At 46.8% G+C, this 23,196-nt stretch overlaps 1 protein-coding gene across 2 annotated transcripts in view; it reads right to left on the bottom strand.

Moving 5' to 3' along the window:
- LOC119442502 (arrestin domain-containing protein 4) overlaps positions 1-22,211 on the bottom strand; it is a 31,080-nt gene extending 8,869 nt beyond the window's left edge. Inside the window, exon 1 of one of the 2 annotated variants that reach the window (XM_037707404.2) lies at positions 21,141-22,211. In XM_037707404.2, coding sequence (XP_037563332.1) covers positions 21,141-21,261 — 121 coding nt within the window. In that variant the 5' untranslated portion in view covers positions 21,262-22,211. Of the gene's footprint in view, positions 1-16,713; positions 16,743-21,140 lie in introns of those variants that run through there. The other variant, XM_049662210.1, reaches the window with a different exon arrangement.
- Positions 22,212-23,196: the final 985 nt, after the last annotated feature.

Raw genomic sequence — 23,196 nt, 5'->3', positions numbered from 1 at the left:
AATAAATAAATAAATAAATAAATAAATAAATAAATAAATAAATAAATAAATAATAAATAAATAAATTAATTAATTAATTATTTAATTAAATAGTTATTTATTGGAACATTGATAAATTAGTTATTTAATTAATTAATTTGTATTCGAACGCAAGCGAAAGGGCCATGCCGGAAATTTTGTAGTGTGTTCTTCAAATGCATGTATATATAAATAAACAAGAGAGAGAGCGACAGAAAAGACCAACTATGCGAAGATATCGTGAAATCTTTGACACGAGAGTGTTATCACTTGTGCCGTGCTTTTGGACGAAATATGTGGAGCGGAACATGGGCCTTCATTTTCTCTGCCATGTAATCAAAATTATCGCGGCAAATCATGGACAGTGAGAAAGCTTCTAAAGAATCGTCTACAGCGAATATAACTATTTGATGTTTTATTTAGTATATATATGCCTATGTAGTGAATGACACTTGGGCCGAAGCGCTGCGCGTTCCATCAACGTAATCGTGATGCGGTGCTGGGATCGTAGCCTTTTGTCAAAATTCTGTATACTTGTCGGCTACATTGACTTCAACATGTCTGCTCGCAGAACAGGAATCACACTTTAGCCCGTAATAACATAGTAAAAGAAACGCTTATTACTATATATAGAGTTAATGACGACAGAATGCAACAATACTCGTAATGCTGCGCTCAGGTATAAGACACTCACGTTCCGAATAATTGCCACTTTGAAATATTTTACCATCTGTTGACTATCATAATAACGGTTGCTTCCATTCGTCTACACGGAATAAATAGCGTAAAGAAGCTCGCGTTCCCACAGTTCATATATAGCTCCTTTAAGGAAACCCATCACATGCTATAGCTCACACCCAGCTCGCTTCACGGTACGATTAAAAGTACTTGTGACGTGCAACTCGCCTAAAGCGCCCGTTCGGAAAGCAGAGTACAATGAACGCATTTAGGTCAACGAGAAAATGCCTTCTTCTTCTTCTTCTTCTTCTTCTTCTTTCTGGGGTTTTACGAGCCAAAACCAGTTCTGATTATGAGGCACGCCGTAGTGGAGGGCTCCGGATTAATTTTGACCACCACCACCTGGGGTTCTTTAACGTGCACTACAACGCACGCACACGGGCGTTTTTGCATTTCGCCTCCATCGAAATGCGGCCGCCGCGGCCGGGATTCGATCCCGCTACCTCATGCTCAGCAGCGCAACGCCTTAGCTGACTGAGCCACCCCGGCGAGTAACGAGAAAATGCCACGTGCGATATCCGTAAAAACTGCATGAGGCTTTCGTGCCATATTTCAGTTACGGATGTGCATGCAAAATGGTGCTTCAGCCTGAAGACAGCCCATAACGGCAACATCCAGACGACGGCGTTCGAAATCGTCTGAACATAAGCGCAAGAAAGTGAAACTATGGAAAAGCGGCGTTCTGTAAGTCGTTTGCAGATCTAACGGTTCCGCTGAAAGGCTGAAGGTGAAAGTGACGCGGGTTTTAACAGGAATGCGCTGCGACTCCAAGAATAAATTCCCAGTCTAAACGCACCCTTTCGCACATAAGTAAAGCTCGCCAACAGTTCGCAGAGGGAAATAGAAGTAAGAGAGAATGGAAGCAAGATGGAGTAAAATAAATTCCCCAAATGGATAAATGCGAAAGCCCAAAACGATCATCACCCGCATCGAAAAATGTCACACGAAGATAAAACAACATAAGCGCCCACTCAGCTTCCTGCTATGCCAAATATATACCGCTTCCCAGTGCCCATTCGACGTTTCGCCGCTCAATCTTCCGGAGTTTATATTTTCGCGTTATCGGCTGCTTACTGAACGACAGCTCACTGTTTCGCTTAGGAGTGGCGCATGCGCAAGGACTTTTTCCGCATTAGTTATACTTATTCCTGTGATGACCGAAAAGGAAGAAAGCAGAAATAGAAATGAAAGTTGGGCAAGTTGGTGGGCGTGTAAATAAATTGAGACGTATTTAACTAGCGCTAAAAAGACACTGTACGAGAACGAGAAGCACGCAGAACATGATGCTAGCATGGTATCCTGTGTGTTTTGTTTGTTTGTTTGTTTTTATCGTCTAACGCCCTTTTATGGCTAGTTAGATATGTCTCAGTTATGTGCCAACGCAAATGTTCGTGTTTAAAAAGAGCACACCATAATTACGTAGCTCCAGGGGGTCTTTTGGTTTCGATGGAAACAAACCTGCATATTCTCGTAAGTCAAGAACGACGTAATACCGCTAGTACAGAAGACGCAACTTTCTGTCACGGCTGAACAAAGAAAGCGTCGCGTTAAGAAAAAAATGACTCTCCAGACGGGCACCAATTTAAGTAACCGCGGTAACAGAATATCCGAGGCAGCAACGTAAGGGTGCTCGAATAATGAACTTTTCGAATCGAACCGAATACGAATGTTCGAGAAAAAACGACGTCGGACTAGAGAATCGAATACCGGATGTTTTCTCCTTTCTAAACAAAGCGAAAAAAAAAAGTTGCGTGGAACTAGTTTGGCAAACAGGAGAGGGTTATTTACCCAATTCGATGGATTCATGTAATGCATTATCGCAACTGGAAGTCTGCTTAACAAAGGATCTTGTAAATAAGAAACGACTGCTTTCACTCTCCTGGCACATCAAGACAATTACAGTAATAAAACAATGAGACAACACGTCACCAGATTCTCGTGAGTGCTATGTTTGCTGATGGGAAGAAGTGTGATACTACAACAAGGTGGAATGATGAGACTTGCCGTACAATTGAAAATTCCTTCGTCTAAATTGAGGCAAAACAAAAATTCGTACATAGGCTGCCTAAAAGCGAGGATTTATTATTGAATTACAAAAAATTATTAAGCGAATGTTATTTGCTTTACCACGCGTTCGCTCAGAAACTCCCTTGAGACTAACATAAGTGCTATTCCTTATGTTCAAACTAAACGTCTATTCGACAATTTCGAATAGTGAATTCTTGAATTGAATACGAATCGAAAGGCGAAGTCTATTCGATTTGTAATCTAAATTTTGAAATTTCGAATATTCGTACTCCACTTTTTAAAGCTATTATTGGTCAATTCAAAAATATAAAGCGTGTTGGGTGCTGTGTCGCATAAATGACCCCGTGAATAATAACCAAGACATGTACAGGGTCGACCACATCTAAGGTGAACACCTCATTAGTATTCAAGCCGGTAAAACTACAGCGTTTATTCTACTTCACGAGTGAAATGTTCATTATACGATGTGTAATCATGGTGTCGATAAACACAATAATGATTTTTCGAATTATGTACTGAACATCAGCTTCTATGATGTCTTGAATAATAATGAGGTGTTCACCTTAGATGTGGTCGACCCTGTACATCGTGCATGAAAGCGCGAGCATGTATACCTTCAACCGAAACTTAAAGAATCACTCGAGAACGCTTAAGGCGCAGATTAGCTGTCCTCTCTGCCTCCGCATTGTTTTCTATGAAGAGCGGGCGGTACAAGGAAGAATGGCAAATAATAACCGCCGCTTTATAGTGTCCCGTTTCGCCTTGTCATATTTTATAGAGATTCAACGATCTGAACAATGCGCAGCTGTCTGCTGAACACGCCCCGTTGCGCTTGGCCTCGCCGGTTCCGGTCAGTGCACACTTAGACTGTGCAAGCCGGATAAAAGCGCGTAATCTGAAGCGCTCACGAGATGCTTACTGCCGTGTGGAAGGTGTCGCGGAAGTTACCCTTTCGAACTTTGCGCCTTCTGTGGCTATTCTTAGCCGGGGCTTGCTGTTTTATGCCATGTAGGCTCTGTTCGCTTAGTTATAGAGCGCGTATTTCACCTTCGTGATCGTTCTCATCAGGATGAATGCGTATGTTTTACATACCAGCACGTCTTACGGGTGATTTGTCTATGTAGTGTTGGTTTTGACGCTGTTTCCATAATCTCAGTCACTTCTGCTCTGCCACAAATGCAATATTATCAATACATCGTACGCTTTCTCATAAGCAATCTATGCAGTGAATTAGTTCTGTATTTAAAAATGAGCGGGCTTGTCCCTAAGCGGCATTGCCACCTGCGTGAAGTCATGGTTGCCGTGCTTGGCATAACCTCTATGACCACTACCAGTACTCCCGCGTTCCAGCATAACAAATATATTTACATTTGGTGGAGGTCAATCTTCACCAGGTTATCTAACATTAATCGAGGTTAACTATCCTTTGTTACGCGGCCCAAACCACGTCTGTCCCGGTACATATATAGGGTAATTGTCTCCTGAGACTGCACGTTGCGAAACAGATGCTAATAAATACCTGCACCCCCCTTACGTCGCTGACTCCAATCTGAAACGCAGGAACTTGTGTACAACTTACGTTAGTGTAGCTGAAGCGTGCAGCTTACTGTCCATGGGGCTAACAACGTTACAAATAAAAGCACCAGTAAAGCATAAAACATCTGTCACAATATTATTCTGGCATTTTGTGCCTGCGGTACACCCAAAAGAAAAAACAACTTCATAGACCGTCTCCCAACCCTCTCCCTCACTCCCTGCATCATCTTCATTTAATACTCGAATCGCCAATCTGATACTGGTATCTTTGTTTATGGTGTAATTTCCTGTCCCCGTGCACTGAATCTCCTTAACAACGATGTTGACTGCTGAAGTATAATCGCTGTTGAAGAGCTCTTCAGTACGGAAGGACGGTTCTTTTCTGGCGCCTTCAAGTACCCATACAAGAACTTTGTATCTTTCACAGCGTAACGTTCTCGCTTGACCGACGAGCTCGGAAGCGCTGCTGTGATCCTTCGCGGCGTGAGTTTTTCGGAGCCAAAACGATGGGGGCGTGGTGGACCACCAGCGGAGCCTACTTCAATTGCGTGCACGCCCGCCGGAGTAGTGGACTGACAATTAGATCCGCGTTGGTGGGCCAGTGGACCGAGTCAGTAGGAAAGCCAAAGCCAAAGCCGCGCAGTCATCCGAAACTAACAGGGTAGCTGCGGATAGGGGGAAGGAGAGGCCGAAGAAGGGGGGGGGGGGGGAGGGAAGGAGCGTGGCGCCGGCTCTTTTATAGCCGTCGCCCTCTTATAACGTGTGCGCGATTACTGCTCCGGTTTCAACTATTCCGCGGCACGCAACCTGTGTTGCAAAATTGGTAGCGTGGCATGCTGACATCGCCCGCGGCGGGGAAGCTGAGATTGGCTCGGTTATCCTTTTTTTTTTCTTTTTTTGATAACACAGGCTACTTTTGAAGCGTACCAGGCCCGGATATATGAAAGAGAGGGAAATAGAGTGAGTGCTTGCAGTCTCTTTCTAAAACCGCCAGCGAGAGATGGAGAGAGAAAGCAAGAATAGGTACAGCCATTCAGATGAGCATCCGGTTTGCTACCCTACATCGGTGGTAAGGAAAGATGAAGTGGAAAGCTCGGTCACGGAGGCCGGTGCACTTCAAACACGGCAGTTTATAGTGCACGATTAGCTTTCTGCGCCAGCGACGGATCGGCCCACGGTCCCTGATTTTTGGTCTCAGAAAATGTTCTGGAGTCCAGCCGCCTTTTTAGTGCGGTTTGTATAAAGAGATATGCGCTGGACTTCGTATGGAGGGCATATGCACAACAGATGTTCATTGGTTCCTTGTCAGATCTACAATAGTCGTACGTTGGTCTGTCGGCCATTCGAATGCGGTGAAGAGAAGTGTTAATTAAAACAGCACCGTTGGTCTTATTCCAGTACCAATGTGCTAGACATAGGAACCTGGTCATATAAAAAATAGAGAGCTATCTTGACTTGCACGTTTATCACGGCCGAGTCAATGAGCACCATGACGAAATGGAGCTGGGTCATAGCTCTAGTGAAAATATTGATGCCTTGTAAATACGTCTTCAATAAAAATGTGACTATATTTTTGCTAATGTAGTAAAGGAGACGAAATCAGCTGCGCTGCTCCGCCATCGTTATAGTGCGCGAGACTTTGTCGGGCTGCGCTCCTCTTTCTGAATTGTGTTTTCTGGCCTTTTGGGATCATCAAAGAATCCCCGCCAATTTCGAGGAGGTGCGCAATATCGATCCCAGTACCTCTCGCCCAGCTATACTACTACGTTATACTATACTACTACGCTATATATATATATATATATATATATATATATATATATATATATGTTTACCTCCTAGCATCAGAAGCTGTGCCATCGACATCATCTCGAGACAGTCACTTTCAATTGTTACACGCCAAAGGATTCTATATTAAAGGATTCCTACAGAAACTCAACTTTTCAACCTGCCGTCATTTGCGCGCTGGGTTTTCGGTCTTTCGGAATGAAGGGCAACCTGTTAGGGAATATACTTTTAGATCGAGTAAAACATTTATTTGCTGACTGAGGGGCAAATTGATCGATGTTTAGCATTCCAAAGCTACGGTATTGGTTGTTGGCGTAGTGGAGAGTTCCCGACCACAGATCATTTAACGCGCACCGGGAGTTTAGCAAAGCATCAGATTTGGCGCGGCCTATATAAGCCATGGTGTTATGCGGCTGAGCACAAGGTCGCAGGTTTAATTCCCTTATAGAGAGTACGGAGTCAGAATCGACTTCGATGGGTGCGAAATGCAACAACACTCGTGTGCTTATAGATTCAAGTGCACGTTGAGGAAAACCGGGTGGTTAGCTCCACAACGGCGTCTCTCATAACCAACTCTGCAGTTTCGAGAACCATTAAACGCCACAATATAACAATGCAAGAAACTTTCGCGGACAAACGAACGAATAGGCACAAACGTCTCTTCGAAAAGCTAAGGCTCTTTCTACAGGACGTACACATGCCGCACCATAGGCGGTAACAGTCGTCGGGCAGAAAATAATTCTTCGAAATGCTACCTTGAAGCGAAATAGTAAACTAGCGATAGTAAACTATAGTAAACTATCGGTTGACCGGTCACTTATATAATCATGAACTGTTCGAGGACCAAGTTGTTGACAAAAATAGCCCTTAAGAACACAAAACCCGGCGGCCCGTATTTCGGCAGCATTTAGAAGTCTATGTTGCATTCCTGCCTTCTTGACATCGATATGCATTTTTTTCGTTGTCTCGTTCCCATAAACTCTACAATAAATCCTCCTGAACCAGCCGGGCTGCGTGGATCCCTCCCAAGGCCGTGTACCCGTGCCCTCCTCCTTCGCAACACCTATACTGGGCAGCTCGCCAGTGACGCCACCATCCACCCCCGCGTACGCGTTGTCATCGTTGTGTGTGTCGACGAGCCAGCGAGCCGCCGCCGGTGTGTCGGAGGCGAGCCCGTCTTCCCCCGAGTTCGTCGGGGCGACGGACCTTGGCACGCGCTGCCCACGCGAGCTCTGTGCCCACTCTCGTCGCGCCAAGCGGCGGAGCGCGGCCACGCGGCAAGGCGAAGCAAGAGCTCCTCTCCTATCTGTCTCTAATATTCAGCGGCAGCCCTTCTCTTTCTTAGACGACGTCGTGTCGTCTGCGTGCATATATGTGCGTGCGCACCACTCTTGACGAGCGCCGGGCTGCAAGCGCATCGTTCGAGATGCCTCGGTGCGCGGAAGGATTGACGGCCGCTATGGCAAGGTCGTCAGAAAGAAGGAAAAGCTGTTCGCGAATATCGTTGTTCGCAGAGCAGACCCTCGAGGACAGGGCATAATGTGATGGGCGCGCGTCCTTGACGGAGGACGGTGAGACAGGGTCAATTAATTGTGCCTTCCGATCGAGAGGCAGTTTCTAATATATATATATATATATTTCGAATTTTGCAATGCTAAGGTTAGTTCAGCCAGTTTTTGTTGCGCCTGTCTCTAGTATCATCATGGAGTTAATCATAATTTATGCTTTCTTGGAATAGGAAGCAACAAGAAAAGAAATCTTTTTCGTTCCCACCCTGGTTTCTATCCCGAGTGTCTTTGCCTATGGATCCTCGCCTTCCTACTGTCATATGAGTGCGGGAGGGGGGGTGGGGGGGGGGGGTCAGGAAAATTAAGGAAAGAATGAGAAAAGGCAGGGATGTAACCACAAAACTGTCTGTTTGGCTACAGCAGACGTTTCGAAATGAACGCATACTATAGGGGCACTAAACGTCAACACTAAATCAGTCTGTAATGGTAGCGTAATCTTTAAAAACTCGAGTTCTATACATCCGGGGTAAAATGGGTGATTACTAGCGGAAAAATGTAAGGGGAAGCTTCCCTTCTTTGAATTTTGCACCGAAGTCAAGGCACCGGCACGTTGGTGTGATGTCCCGGGCTACAATGTATTTTCTTGTATTAAGGCTGACCTAACGCATGAAAAGTTTTCAAAGATTGCTATATTCCTTAGGGGGGGGTTCCTTAGGAGGGGGTTCCTTTAGAATGCAACGCAATGCTTCGTTATAGATAAGCAATTAGGTGGTGTACGAATGCGTGCTTCAGCAACAGTTGCCTCTGAGTAACATTAAAATATCTCTAAGCTTTTTCGACTACATGCACTGGAAGTGATTGCAGGAGCCGGAAACACGTCATAGACGTCGAGTTTTGGTACCACCTTTCCGGTTTCGCCTCTTCTTCTGGCTTACGTGTAATCTTCACTAAAGTTAAGAAAGGCATTTTTGTTATTGCAGAAGCGTAATTTACTAATGCAACTTAACATTCCTCTTTGGTGTTCCTTGTAAGTAATAAATAACACACCCTAAGAAACCGCTGTATTGGGTCCTTGCACATTCTGTCATCTCCAAAGAACGACAATGACGCGAGGGCCTGTGTGCGCTCGAAGGAACGGCGCATACCTTCAAACACAAATTCAGACGCAAGAGAAATGGCGGTGTGCCAGAGAGATACGAACTTTGACCACGTGATATAGACGCGATGGAGCATCAAGTTCTAGACAAATGCACGTTTGAAAACCTGCTAGATGGCTTTCTTGCGGGTCTTCACAAAGAATGGCTTCTCTAGACTCTAAATACGATGCGGCCACTTGTACAGACGCCGCCGCAGGAGATTACTGTTTATTTCGCAAAACTATACATCATCAGGGACAAACTACTGGTTCGATCAAGGGCGACACATCGAAATGAGCTGTAGTAGAATAAATTATCCAGACTCCTCAAGTGGGCACTATACTACGATCTGCTGCGGCAACAACTTCGTGGGATGGCTGATAAAGATATTCTATATATCCTAGAGGCCTGTTTGAGGAAGTGGGTAATGGGGAAGGGAGACTGGGTGACGTTTCTGATGCCCGATAAGAGGCGTGGCTGCGCTGCAGATCTTAACTAGCGAAGGAGGAGGGCTGTGGGCTAACAACGAATGTAGAACACGCATTGAAGACTTGACCAAAAAAGTAAAAGTAAGTCAATAAAGCTACCATGGTGACAGAAATGAAGTAAGCCTGATACTGCAAAGCAGAGGCAACTGTATGAAATGGCGGGTGTCACATTGTTTTAATTGTTACGAGTGGCCTAGGTAGGGCGCACTTTACAATCATATGCGAAAGACTATGATCATGTGATAAGGGTAGAAAAGTTGCCATAGTGTCACGCGCTTCATCATGAAGTGTACGCTATCATGGCTTAAATGCTTCTGTGAGACGAATAGAGAGAGAGAAATGATAAGGGAGAGGCAGGGTGGTTAACTGAGCCTGGTTGTGTACTCTGCACCACTGTGGAAGTGGCAGAAGTTTCTAGAATATGTGTAGAACATGAAGAGAGAGAGAAAGACAAAGGAATGACAGAGAGGTTAACCAGAGAATATCTCCGGTCGGCTACCCGGCACCGGGGGCGGGGGAAAGTTGTTGCAATAGATGAGAGAAAAAGAATACGAAAAGAAAAAAACACACACAATACAGAACAGTTTCTGTGGGCGTTGTTCTATGTAATTGTAGTTGCATCTATAGACGGACGGGATCCCATTTAAAGATCCTCGCCGCTCTCCGAGTCTGCCGTATGACTCGCAAACATGCAGCCGTAAATTGCCGAGCATAATCATTTACATATGCTGGGACTACCGATACTGGCACCAACCGAATTTCTTGAAGCGTTGCTATTTCTGCTCAGCTAATCTAGAACAGAACTCGTTGCTTTCAATCACACACCATAGCTGTCGCCACGTTGACCCCCATAGTCTAACGTTGCCCGTTATGCGATCGAGCGACAGTTACATGGCCACCTAAACTACCCGAAAACAGCAAAAGCCATTGATGTGCATCTATATAAAAAAGACATCACCTCCTTCTAATTGTAGACCCTCGTCCGACAACACCGGGGCCATCAGTGCAGGAGTTTGACTGACACCGATATAATCGGGTTTTAGTAGATGGCATAGCGCGAGACAAAATTGAATCACAGTCGGAAGCTCCTAATTAGTTGAGCGGATGTTGGCGAGGTGGGAAGAGTTCCTGAAAACGAAGACTTCGTTCTCGACCTAATCGTCGTGCAAGGCTTGAACTAGGTTTTCTATTTTCGTTGCATGACACAGCGTGACACGATAATCACACGTGGTTTCAAGTTAAAGATGTCTAACTCTGGAGCTCTGTATCAGCACCCATGGGTCTTTTAAACTCGTCCCACAGATTTAGCTTTCTTTGTTCGATAACGGTTATTCGCAGCACCGCCCAGGCATTGTACTCCCGCGCACACGCGCATGGAGCGCGGTTCCTTCGAAGTATACAGGCGGGCTCTTTCTCGTTCTCCAGCGGACGCGGTGGTGCACGCAGGGAGTACACGCGTGAGTTATGACGAGACCGGCGTCGTTAACTCAAGTGCCGTTCGGGAGCTCCGCTGCTCAGACGACCGAGTCGTGCTTCCGGAGAGGTGATGGTCGCCATGGGACGAGCGTTGTTTCTCCTCTCTTTTTTCGAAGGGGTCTTCACCCGAGTCGTGTTTTCGAAGTCAAAGGGGGGCGAAGGAGAGGGAGAGACACACACGCACATGCACGCACTGGCTGGGCAAACGAGATAAAGAAAACGGGGGAAAGAAAACGCGGAAGTTCCTGTTTTTTATAGCACCGGCTGGCGGTGGAGCGGGAAGGATATACAATGAGAAGGCCCGAAGCAAAACACGAACGGGGTACCTTGCGGTTTCTTCGACACTACGGTGTGTGCCCGCGTCTTTTCTTGTTGTACTTGGCATGGCGGCGGTTTCTTTTCTTCTTATCTGTGCACTGGAGGATTTAGAGGTAAAGAAAAATAAAGAGGAAGCGGAGACGGGGGGAGGGGGAGAGCAGCAGAGTGTGCTCGGCCTTTGCGCCCTTTGTGTTTCGGCGGCAGGCCCTCCGCGGTTGAATGATCTTGGCCGCCCGTTTTGTGCGGAACTGTCTCGCGCATACGTCGTGCGCACGGCTTCGCTATCGGCCGCACGTAAGCGTGCGATACACAATGGCGGGGATAAATCGCCGTCTCGGCCGGACTCTCCAGAGTCCCCGATGCAGAGACTGCGTCCGCCTGCCTGACTGCTCGCTATCCTGCGCCCGCCGGGTGTTTTTCGTCTGTATGCGTAAACCTTCTCGTGGCGCCATCGCCACACACATGCAAATTTCTTGGATTGCGGGTGGTCTCGGACGACGATAATCACTAGACGCCTCGGGCAGCGCCATTCGCTGCCTCTTCATTGTCCGGCGCGTTGTGTGTTTGTGTTTGGCGTGTCTCATTTCTTATGTGGACTGTTCGTGTAGCGTTACATGCGTTACTTTCCGTCTGTGCGCGTGTTGTTGATGCGTAAAATGCAATAGTCAGCGCTCATTCAACGCGCCAACGACAGTTATAATATTAGCCTATATATTTCTAAAGATCTCGAGTGGCATTCTTGTCTCGATGTTACCAATTAGTGTTAATTGCGAGGCTCCAACCCTCTGCAGGTGTCTGCTGGACGAAGCTAAATTAGTTGAAGTTTGAGGGAAGATGCTCCAATTTGAGGAAGACTGCCACTGACAAGATACCGTTAGTCCTGTCCTCATATCTAGCCTGTTTATTTAATAGCTTAGTCCACGTTAGCTGGGCAGACTTCTACACGTTACAGAAAAAAAAAATGTAACCGATCACGGTTACTTTATTCAGAAATGTAATTGATTACACTGACTAAAGACTGCCTCACGAAAGTAACTGATTAATCGCTAAAAAGCAATTGGCTACTTCTACGTTACTTTCCTCCCAACCATTTTAACATGGAACACACAAAGTGAATAGAAAGAATATGACTGGCTCTTTTTGAGTACGCCCTCTGCTACCTTTTACACATTATTTATCTTCCTCAAACAATCGCTTTTTAAAATTTCCTTCGGTTATCTGCCCTCGTTTTCTTGTGAGGAAATAGGCAGCGGCGACATTGAAAACTCGCTCGATGGGAGCGCTGTAGTGAAGGCCGGTGTTGTAACGTACGAACACCGAACAGAAAATTGGCGAACGAAGATAGGAAACTATCCCATGACAATGAAAAAGGCGAAGTCTAAACTCACTCAACGTGAGCTTTCTTGTGTGGTTGCGTTTGTGCCGCACAGACACGCGAAAACATTTAGCAAGATGAAAGATGTTGTGCCGACAAAGAGGCCGCGCGACCTGCCTCTAAAATGAGGAAACAAATACTTAGCGCCGGGTTACCCTTTCTGAACATGCACTTCCACGAGGATGCTGCTTGACACGACTGCAGGCGTTCTACTATAGTTCCTGCCACATTCATGTGCTCAAAGCTGCGTCGCCTGTTGCTTGTTTTGCCAATAATGTAACTGGTTACATGTAATTAGTCATTGAAAAAGGTTATTGAGCTACAATGAGCGTTACCGAGCAAGAAAATGTAATCAATGAATTAAGGAACTACCGAAATATGAATATGCAACTGATAACAAGTATCTCGTTAGGTACATGTCTGTAGCATGGGACACGCTTTATACACATCAGAAAATGGGGCCTACAGGAAGAATGACGAAGAATATGACTACCTTAATGAAAATTGCTCCATTGATGATTTGATTATTGTCAGCGACTGCCTCCTTCTCTGATACTTGGAATGGCACTTGCGCTTAGCACTTCCGTGGTTGATCTCTTCTAAATAAGCATAAGGTAAACGTTGTAAGTAGCTGTCGACACATCTATACTTTGTTACCAGCCGTGTTTGCTTAGTGGCTATGGCGTTAGGCTGCTGAGCACGAGGTCGCGGGGTCAAATCCCGGCTACGGGGCCGCATTTAGAGGGGGCGAAATGCGAAAACACCCGGTGTACTTAGATTTAGGCACACCTTAAAGAACCCCAGGTGGTCCAAATTATTCCGGAGTCCCCACATTACGGCATGCCTCATAATCAGATCGTGGTTTTGGCACGTAAAACCCCATAACCTTTTTTTATGACTTCTTTGTCTTCTATATGTGTTCCAGCACGGCGTGTTTTCGTGTTCTTCAATAAGGAATGAAGCGGGAGATTTTACCTTGAAACGTAATTGCACCTCCCGTGCAAGTATACATGCACTCCATGCTGAAGGACAAGCATTCACGTGAGAAGCATATAAAGCACTCACGGTGTGACTTTGCTGCTGCGCAACACTGTTCACATTGTGTGCGTGCGTGTGTGTGTGCGTGTGTGTGTGTTTTTTTTTTTTTTTCCTCAGTAAAGAAGCCACCGCGAGGGGATAAACGACAGAAAAAGTGTGACGCCAGTGCGTGTCTGATGATGAGGCATTCTCCGAAGCATATAGCTCAAGAGAAACAGTCGCCGGCAACGCGTATTCCGCAACCGGTGCAGAAGGCGGCGAGTGGAAGGGCCACTTTTTTTTCCCCCTACACGTCGCGTCGGTGATCGCGAATGGAGACGCGCCTCACCAGTTTCGCGTTTTGCAATCGAGAGATCGAGAGGGACGAGTCTCAGACTGCAGCCACTGCAGGGTCGTGGCGGTGTTTCGGCGCATAATAGCAAAGCGTTGGCAAATGCGACGTGCTCTTTTGGCGTTAGCTCACCCCTCGCTCGATTCGTATAGGAAGTAAAAACTACCCCGAGAACGCCAGTGCTCCGGCGGCCTGCAGGTCAAGTCAGAGACGAGCTGCCGCGAAGAAGCCATAAAGCTGTCATTGAACCGGTAAAGATTGCCATCGGCCGGGTGTTTTGCTGTAGGCAAGCGATGATCGCTTCCAGGATCGCAACATGTGCCCCAGCATAAGATGAAAGATAAAGAAGAGAAAACGACAGCATAACACAGGCACTTGCTTCAGTGCGCCGTCGCCGTCCACCAAGGACATCGACAACTTCGCGCCTTCCGTAATCCGCGTGTACACAGTCGTAAAAAAAAAGTGCTCGAAATCGGGGGGAAATTGTCTAAAGCATTTGCTGCAGCTATCGCGCCTTTCTCCCGAAGCTGTAGCGGTGATCGACAGAGGCTGTATTATACCAGCCCTCAAGGGCGTTTGCGCAGGCGCCGGCACGCATGTATACGTCGACGTCGAATCAATCCATCTTTCGTGCGCGCCGCGCAGCCCGTTTTCTGCCTACGTACAATGGCCGCCGCTGTATAGTATATAACTATGAACGGCTGGCGTCCTTTCGACGGCCCATTTCTTTGTTCACAGGCAATTGTTTTGAGACAAGCTGTATATTATACCTAGAGCAGCGGAGAATACGCCCTTGGCAGTTTTCTTGGAAAACTAAAGCCGGACAATACAGAAACGGGCCGCCCCGACAAGGACCACGTTGACGACTTCTCGGCTTTCGTGCGCGAGTCCGCGATGATGACGAGCCCAATGCTACTGAAACGCTCTCTACGTGGAAAAGTGGTGTCTTTTCCGCATTCCTTCACGCTCTGCGATTGCTGCTTACCAGCTTTGTTTATTTCTCGAGGCATAATTCAGCACCGCGGGCGGGGTGGCCTCGTTTCTTGTATGTATGTAGAGTGAGAGAGAGAGAGAGTATTCGACGTCTGCTGCTGCGGCTTCTTTCCACTGTCAACACTCGTTTCGCGACAAATGGCAGTAAGCTCTCCAGATATATTGACTTTTCTCTTGCTTAGTCTTGTATATAGGGGACCGACGTCTGTCGTTATCGACATTTTGCGGCCACCCTGAATTCCTTCATATATACACAACATTGGTTGTCAAGAAATCAAGCAGTAACTGCGGAGAAAGCGTTGTGGGCAGCATCACCATCCTGAACTATTTGTGCGACAGCAGTTATAAGAAGTTATGGCCCAAATGAGAACTTTTCTACTCTGCAGGGTAAAAGCATCGCTGCCATTAAGGAACATCAGCTCCTGTATGAAGTAATTTTCGCCGAATGCTGGTCTTTGTGGCAATTTAGCTTCCACGAGATGAGCCATGTTTCGATTCATGCGTCCACGCTGCGGTGGCCATGCAGAAGCACAGAGAACCGAGAGGGCTACATACTCTGAGAACGCAGCGTCAGCAGTGAAGTTCAGTAAAAATGTCTTTTTGCGTCTGGCGGGATCTTCCGCAATATGGGTCCGGAGGTTAATACTGACACTAAACGATGTTTCGCAAACAGTTCAGGGTAACGCTGTCAAATAATAACGCCTAAATAGAGTTTTCATTCATATTTCCCGCTGTCGCTTGAATTTATGCTTATCTATGCATATACATAGATGCTTGCGCGAAGTAGTTGACATAAGAATACATTGGATTGTTCTCTATCGTGGCACAAGCCAAGCCTTTATAGCGTGCAGTGGCTACGAAAGACAACCGAGAATAATCCCTACACTAAACTCAACAGACAACTTCGAGGACAACGCAGTGGTCTTATAGATTTGACACAGTTTAGAAAAATTGAGCAGACAGCTCCAGACCGCCACGTTCCCGACGGCAGCCATGAACAGAAGACTCTAGAGAGCCAGATTCCAAATAAGCTTTCGGGATTTACAGTCAAAAGTCGGTGCAATGCAAGGGCCCACGTGCATACACAGAAAAATTGAATTAAAAAAAATGAACTCCAGCTAGTTCACGAGCATAACTTGTTGGTACGTTGCCGTTGTGTTTACTCTTTTTATTATTATTATTATTATTATTATTATTATTATTATTATTATTATTATTATTATTATTATTATTATTATTATTATTATTATTATTATTATTATACATTCGACTGGTTAGTTACGATTTCAGGGAAGCCGGCTGTTTAGGAGTCGAACTTCACCATACCTCGGAGCTAGAAAACAGCCACCAAACAAAGAACAACGCCCACTTTTCTATTTCCCGGTGTCCCTCTGAGGAGGGAGCGCTCCTGTCCTGTGCAGACTATATGCGCGCCACTCTGAGAAGCTTCGGCGAATTATTGTCACATTTGCAAAATTGTTCAACGAACCCATTCTCCGGCAATGTACATACCAGCGCTCGAAGGCAACATAAAGATACAGAAGCCCTGCAGGACAAGTTTGTCTTGTACTCCCATTTAATACCAAAACAGCATCGAGTAGACGCTGCCGAAGTTCATGACGTCGCTAGGAGATGGAGCGGAAACATCGAGGTGGGCGCGCCCACCGCCCGCTTTTTGTTTGTGCGTGCTCGACATACCAAGCCTCTGCTCTAGATAACATTCACGTAGCTTGCATTTTAGAAGCGCGCAGTCTGCTTGTCGACTTTTTAATTATTATTTAGTGTCAGCTAAAGATGATTGGCTGATCTAATTATTTATTTGATGGAAATGGAGATGTTGGCAACCTTAGTCGGCCGGGATCTTTACGAGTGGACCCATGCTCCGAGAGCCTGAAACCGCGTTTCTTTTCTTTCATTTTTTTTTAATTTGTGGCCTCCTTACGAGAGAGGGATGACACCTGCGGTGCAAGCGCTTGTCGAATAACGGGGCCCGGCGGGCGCAGTTGGAGACGGTCCGAAGCGCAGCGTTTGCCCCGCAAGGACGGAGGCGGCCACCACCCAGGCGTGACGGCGGCTCCGAGCGAAGCCGCCGAGCGCATGACCAAATGTATCGGGCCGACCTTGTGTCGCGTCACCCAAGCGCAGGCAGCAGCAGCAAGCAGCAAGCAGCCTCGAGGGCGGTGGCGCGGCGGGACTGTGGGCAGCGGCGGCCAACTTAGCGACGGCACGGCAGCGCGCGAGCATACGGGAGCAGGCATTGACAATTCCGAGTGCATGCGAGACAGTGTCTGCATAGAAAACGTAGGTGACGCTACGTTTTCTCGTCGTCCAGGCGGACATAAGCCCCAGCGTTCGCTTTAGTACCGCGAAATGGAGCCATGGCGCAAGAGCGTTGACATCCGCAGCACCAGATCACCCAGCAAAGCAAAAGAGGAATCCCAAAGTGCTTAAACTCTAAAGGATGATGGTGACGATGACTTCACCCACTGGGGTGGGTCGGCCCAAGAGGGAATCAAGCATTATTCTTGTCTCATTGCTCTTTCCTTCGTAACTTCTTCCCTCAATATGTCACTTCATTCCCAAGGTTACGACTATAGGAGTAGTGCTCCCTCGACGCTATTACTACACCTTTTCGGCCGTGCAGACATTTCGGACTGTGAAGAACGCTACATACCTGAGACTATACAGAAAACGTGTTGCGCATCTGTCCGCGATATGCGGTGGAAGGAAAATCACTGGTAGATAATTTGTCTAAGTCTAACAATCGACCTTTATCCGAAAAGATTATCTCGACCCCTCGTCCGGACCCTCGTAGTCGGCGAACTGTTCTAAAGGCTGTCAAGCAATCCTTGGGCGAGAGCGGTCTCTATTTGAGACTATGAATAGGCTCCGCTGTCCATGCTCAATCAAGCCCCCACTTTCGTCTGCGTCATGAACACGTTTTCTCTCCCACCTTTTATTCCCCTTCCGGAATGCTTAGCCAATAGCTGGTCAGAACATAGTATTCAATGCGAATTTCCTCAGCGTTCTCACATAATAAAGGTCTCTTTCTCTCTGAGGAATAGGCCGACGTTGTATCCCTTTCGGTGCAGCTGCCAGCCTGTTATTTCCTTTTGCTTTGTGAGTGTTCGTAGTTTTTCTGACCGTGACTTGTGACTGTTCGTAGTTTTTACGACCATTTATTTTTACGGCAGTTTTCCATAGAACGTTGCCTGACCACAAATTGACCACGAAGCGCACCGGATACCTAAATTCCTTTGCAAAACGTGCTTCCGGTGCTACACCTTGACTTAGATAAGCTACTTGATGACAATTATCCAGAAATCATTGGTACTGGAAAGAAGCCGGCAAGGACACTGGTACTATATATATATATCCGTGTGATCGACGTTCATTGATAACGTACTTCAATGGCACGCACTTGGCAGCCTAGTTGAGCGGCCTCGGTTGCTTACCCTCAAAACATACATAATAGCTTCTCATATTAATCAAGATAAGGAGAAGTGAACGTCTTACACTTTGGCTTTTCTGTTCGCGAATCAATAAAACCTCACGCAGCTTTCGAAAATAAATACTGGTTTTTGTTACAATCAGTATGTATGTATACTTTCTGCGCGCTTTTAATTCTCGTATTTGAGTACAGTCAGGTTACAGACGCTCGAAACTACCAGACCACCGATACGGCTGCGTCGTTATTGATTCGCTAAAGCTTTATCGTTACGGTCACTATAGACAGGGAACAAATGTAATCTATTGCAACGGCACTGAACTTGCTAAAGCTTTATCATTAGTCGCTATATACAATGTATTGTAAAAAGCTGTTCAGTCGTGGTACAGCGTATACTATCGGCGCTACAGTGCGCTATATTGCACTACACGTAATACTCCGAACGTAAATATGCTTAATGAAGATTTTTTTTAGCCACGTTTACAGGAATGTGAGTGTATCCTCAACGCCAGCAGGTGTATAGATCAAGAGCAGAAGTCGACTTCAGGGAATCTATGTAGGCGTTGGCGCATATTGAAAAAACATGATGCGTTATGACATTCAATCCCTTACAAGTAAACACGGTTTTTCTATATCGCTGTGGAGCAGTTTTTACGAGAATCAGCACATGCATGAACGAAATTTTCTGTTTAAGAAATTCGGCTTCCGACTCCGCAAAGAACTATTAAAAGTGCACAAGTCTCTTTCTGCCCTTATACATGTCCATGGTATATGATTTCTGGCTTTGCATTTCGTCTGGAAAGGTCGCTTGGGTTGCTCCAAAAAATGATATGCTTGGAAGAAGGTGATAACAAAAATATTCGCGACTACCCTCATTACGTAAACCTTCCGTAGCTCGAAGCGGTGCTGGAGACATATTTGACACGAGCGCGTGGGGTGGGTGCGTCGCATTCCTGTGTCGACATTCTGGCAACTCCGTGTACGACACCGACATGGGCGAGGCAAGTGGGAGGATGCGACGAAGTGCGCCCAAAGTACTTATGCAGTGCTTGCATGGCATCCAGCTTGTTGGTATAGGGACGTCTCCAGATCATCGCCCATCCACAACTTCGAAAAGTGTAGCGCTTCGACACTTTTATTTTAGGTTCCTTCACCGGCATTGCCCGTTTCAATATCTTCTCTAAGATAGAAGCTATCGCGTCTCCTAAAGAGAAAGATAAGATTGCTGATTTGTTTCTCTAAGGCCTGTATAATAGGAATGGGTGATTATTCGAACCTTCGAATAGTACGAATCGAATATTGGACACTAACTGTTCGTATTCGTATTCGAAAATGAACTATTCGGTAGTTTCGAATATCGAAACCAACCAAACATTTTGCAACAACCGACTGCAGAGTCGGGCTAGGTCTCCGTCTGCTAAACCAAGAATCACTAATTATCAGACATGGAACAACAAATGTTTTTGAAGCGATGCAGAAGCAAAATGGGTAATTGCAAGCTTTGTTTTCGGTATCGCGGCCGAAACTTACATGACAGCCTGTGATTGTTGCTTGTAGTTTGTAATTTAGTGTTCTTTGTAATCTAGTTATGATATGTAGCAGTTTTACATTTTGCGCTGCAATCAGTAATGTTTTCCAAGGAAAGGGTCCTTTTATACGTGTCTACGGCACACACGTCCTTCAGCAGCCTTTTCTTTTCTTTCTCCCCAGCTTCTTATCTTTTTTCAGCACCCCTTTATTTGGTGTTTTTGGAAAGCCATTCGTACAGCAGCCATTCATTCTTGGAAGGCTTGTTTGCAACGAGGCTATAAAGATGTCGAGAGGCTATTCATGTTATTGTGCTTAAAATGATCCTAATTTTCTGTGATAGTTGGCTGTACTTTGTTTTCGCTGGTTAGTACAAGCGTGGTGCCTAATTATATCGAAATAATTACAGTCGAACGACTTTAAAACGAGGTGTTTGGGGCCTCCGAAATCATTAGTAATACAGGTCACTTCATTCTAAAGGTCATGCTTCGCACCACTCACAATAGAATCGGGACAGAATTGTTCTCTCTTTATACAGGTAATTTCATTGTAGAAGGGCATTCAGCTGCATTTCTGCTAAAAATATATGCGTCTGCGTTAGGCTATTCGATATTGGATTCGATGTACTATACTTACTATTTGTATTCGATTTGTATTCGAGTAAGGAAATATTCGCCCACTTCCACTCTATATGTATAATATTGAGGCTAAGAAGAATAAAGTGGAAAACAATTCAATTGAAAGCCGTCACGCCGAGAAAAACATCACTTTGGATTGAGACATTAACATTACTACAACACCTTATTCAGCAATGTCAACTCCTTGCAACTGGACTGCACTGGAAAAACTTTATTTAGGTCCTGCAGGACGCAATTATGCAAAATAATCAATAAAGAATGCAAGTGTCTTCCTCTTACTCTTCATGGATGTTAAAAGTTTAATAGTGCGTAGACGACTGAAATAGCTTGGATAAACTCATCTATAGTACTGGGGGAAATGTAGTACAAACTGTGTAGTCCTTAACGGTAGAGTCCGTGTTAGAAGATTATATAATTGTCGCCTGATTCATACGATCTCTTCAAAAAAGCAAGACTCAGCTGCAGTACGAACTTCTGCTTTTGATTAGTTCGACAAAATTTTCGAAAGAGAGGAGAACGCGAGAATACTTGGTCCCATAAAGTGTTTTCCGTGAGCATTTATAATGTGCTAAGAACGTTAGCAATGTGTCACCGCCAGGTTGCCTGACCTCGGCGACGGATATTTTAAAACAAGTACGGCCAAAAACAAATACTAATTGGTGAAAATGGCCATTTCACTATTATTTAGCTGACAACATTGCGAACACGAAACAAAACAGCATTCACCGGCCTTCGCATGCCCTCCGAGTGCCCCACCTGTGACAGGAATCTCTTCATCCAGCTCCACCACAACCTTTCCCGATAGGAAGGAGCCGGGAAAGTATAGCAGGCTTTCGTTGTCCAAGAGGACCAGGAACTTCTGTAGTTTGCGAGACATGGTCGACGTGACGTCACTTGCTTCTACTCTGCTGAACACACACGCCTGGCACGTCTGTCACGGATCTCAGAACACGGTCCTGAGTATCATCAAGTCTTGGTACCACAGACACACACGGTCTTCCAGGCAGTTTGCTCGTAATTTGACGGTCACGTGTTGTTGGTAGTTGCCGCAGTGCCACGAATAGAAGCACCACACGGACAACAAACGCCGTGCGAGGCGTCTACTTCCCACGTTGTGTGACGCGTCCGGGCCTTCGGGGTTGTCCTAAGAGAGTTCCATATTGGACGAGGGCGTTGTCTCCGTTGGTAATCGCACGCCGCAGACAGGCTTGTTTACGACCTTGGAATATCAGTCTATAAAAGGAGGCAGGCGAAACGGGCACACAACCTTCCCAAATAACACCTGTCAGGATACTTTGGACGACCGCACAGCTGGTTGGCGCTCCGACGCCTTCAGCCGCGCAAGCTTTCTTCTACAGCACGTTCACAAGAAAGCAGATGCAAGCGGAGGCAACGCGAGCTCACCAGTGACGTGACCCTTCGTTCAACTTCCGCGCGCACGTCGAGGGCCTTTCTCAGCGTCGACCGGACGTTTCATGGGAGCGAAGACTTTCCTTTTTGAGTCCAACACGCGTGCGCGCTCGAGACCTTCACTCCCACCGCACTCCAGGCCGCCGTGACAGATTCGCGTGTCTGGACACTCACTGCAGTGGCAGTTTCACTCGGGGAAAGGTTAACTTGCACAGAAGTACGTGGACGTCGACCAGGCGCTCACGGAGCGCGTGTGTCGCGCGGCGAGACCAGGAACCGTGAAGCGCGCTGCATTTCTCTCTCCGGCGCGTGTGCGTGTGCGCGCGTTCGCGTACGTACACCAAGCCCGGAATGAGGACAACTCCCGGCCACGAGAAGAGCCTCAGCACCGCTTCGATGGCAGCCGAGGAGGAGGTAGGCAGGTAGGTAGCGGCAACGACGGTGGAGGGGAAAAGGGGGAGGGGTGCATGCACGTGACAGGTACGCGCGCTCGCGAGCGTCTTTCTAACGCAACGACTAGCGGCGACGCAGTTGCCGAACAGGTTTTGCCTCGGGCAGGCGTTGGGGCGAGGGACGGCGGGAACGCCGTGGCCCTTGCCGGGGTCCCAGCGGAACTGGCCGAGAAGAACTGCGTTCCCTCGTCGTCCCCCCTCTTTCTTGTGCGAGAGCGTGCGCGGGGTGTTTGTTTGCGTCTAGGCAACGGTCCGTCTAACTGTTCTCCTTCGAGAGGCCGCCGGCGGGCGGTCATTCCCAATGGGTGTGCTTGTTGCCTATAGCTGCTCGCGGAGCAGCGGGGGCCCTCCTGTTCCTGTGTGTGGACCCCCGGTGGACCGAAAGTGGGTCCGTGACCTCGAAGCGTCGCTCACGAGGCGAGCGGCGGTCCCGGCTGGCCATAGGTCACGCTGCAGCGGAAGCGGGTTACCCGTGCCAAACTAGCCGGCTCCTTCAGTCAGCCTCTAGTTTCGGATAACCGTTCATTAAGCGTTCTGGGCCACGCGTAAATACGTGCTCGGGCGTCGCGGCCGAGCGGCGCTCTTCTTTATGATGGATGGAGCGTGCAGCTGGGTCTGGCCGAGTAACCGGGCCCGTTTGAAGCGCCAGTAGAGCGGAAGATTGGAATCTTCAGAACGCTAAATGGTCAATGTAAATTGAATGTGTGTTCCGACGTGGCTTCTAGTTGAGATTTTATTTTACACGCGCTATGTGTATATCATTGCCATCTACGAGAATTCCAATGTGGCTGGCTGTATATGACGGCTGCATAGGGCGAATTACCTGTCGTCTGTGCAGTTATTTCGTTTTAGAGAAAATCAGCTTTTTCTTTTCTTTTCTTTTTTTTTGCGTGGACTCCACCGCTTTTCCTCGGGTACATTTCTGATTCGAACTGTGCAGTTTAAAGGCG

The sequence above is a fragment of the Dermacentor silvarum genome, chromosome 2, assembly GCF_013339745.2.
Source record: "Dermacentor silvarum isolate Dsil-2018 chromosome 2, BIME_Dsil_1.4, whole genome shotgun sequence".
Taxonomy (NCBI): domain Eukaryota; kingdom Metazoa; phylum Arthropoda; class Arachnida; order Ixodida; family Ixodidae; genus Dermacentor; species Dermacentor silvarum.
Note: the sequence above shows the minus strand (reverse complement) of the source record. Positions and strands in the feature narration are given on the sequence as shown.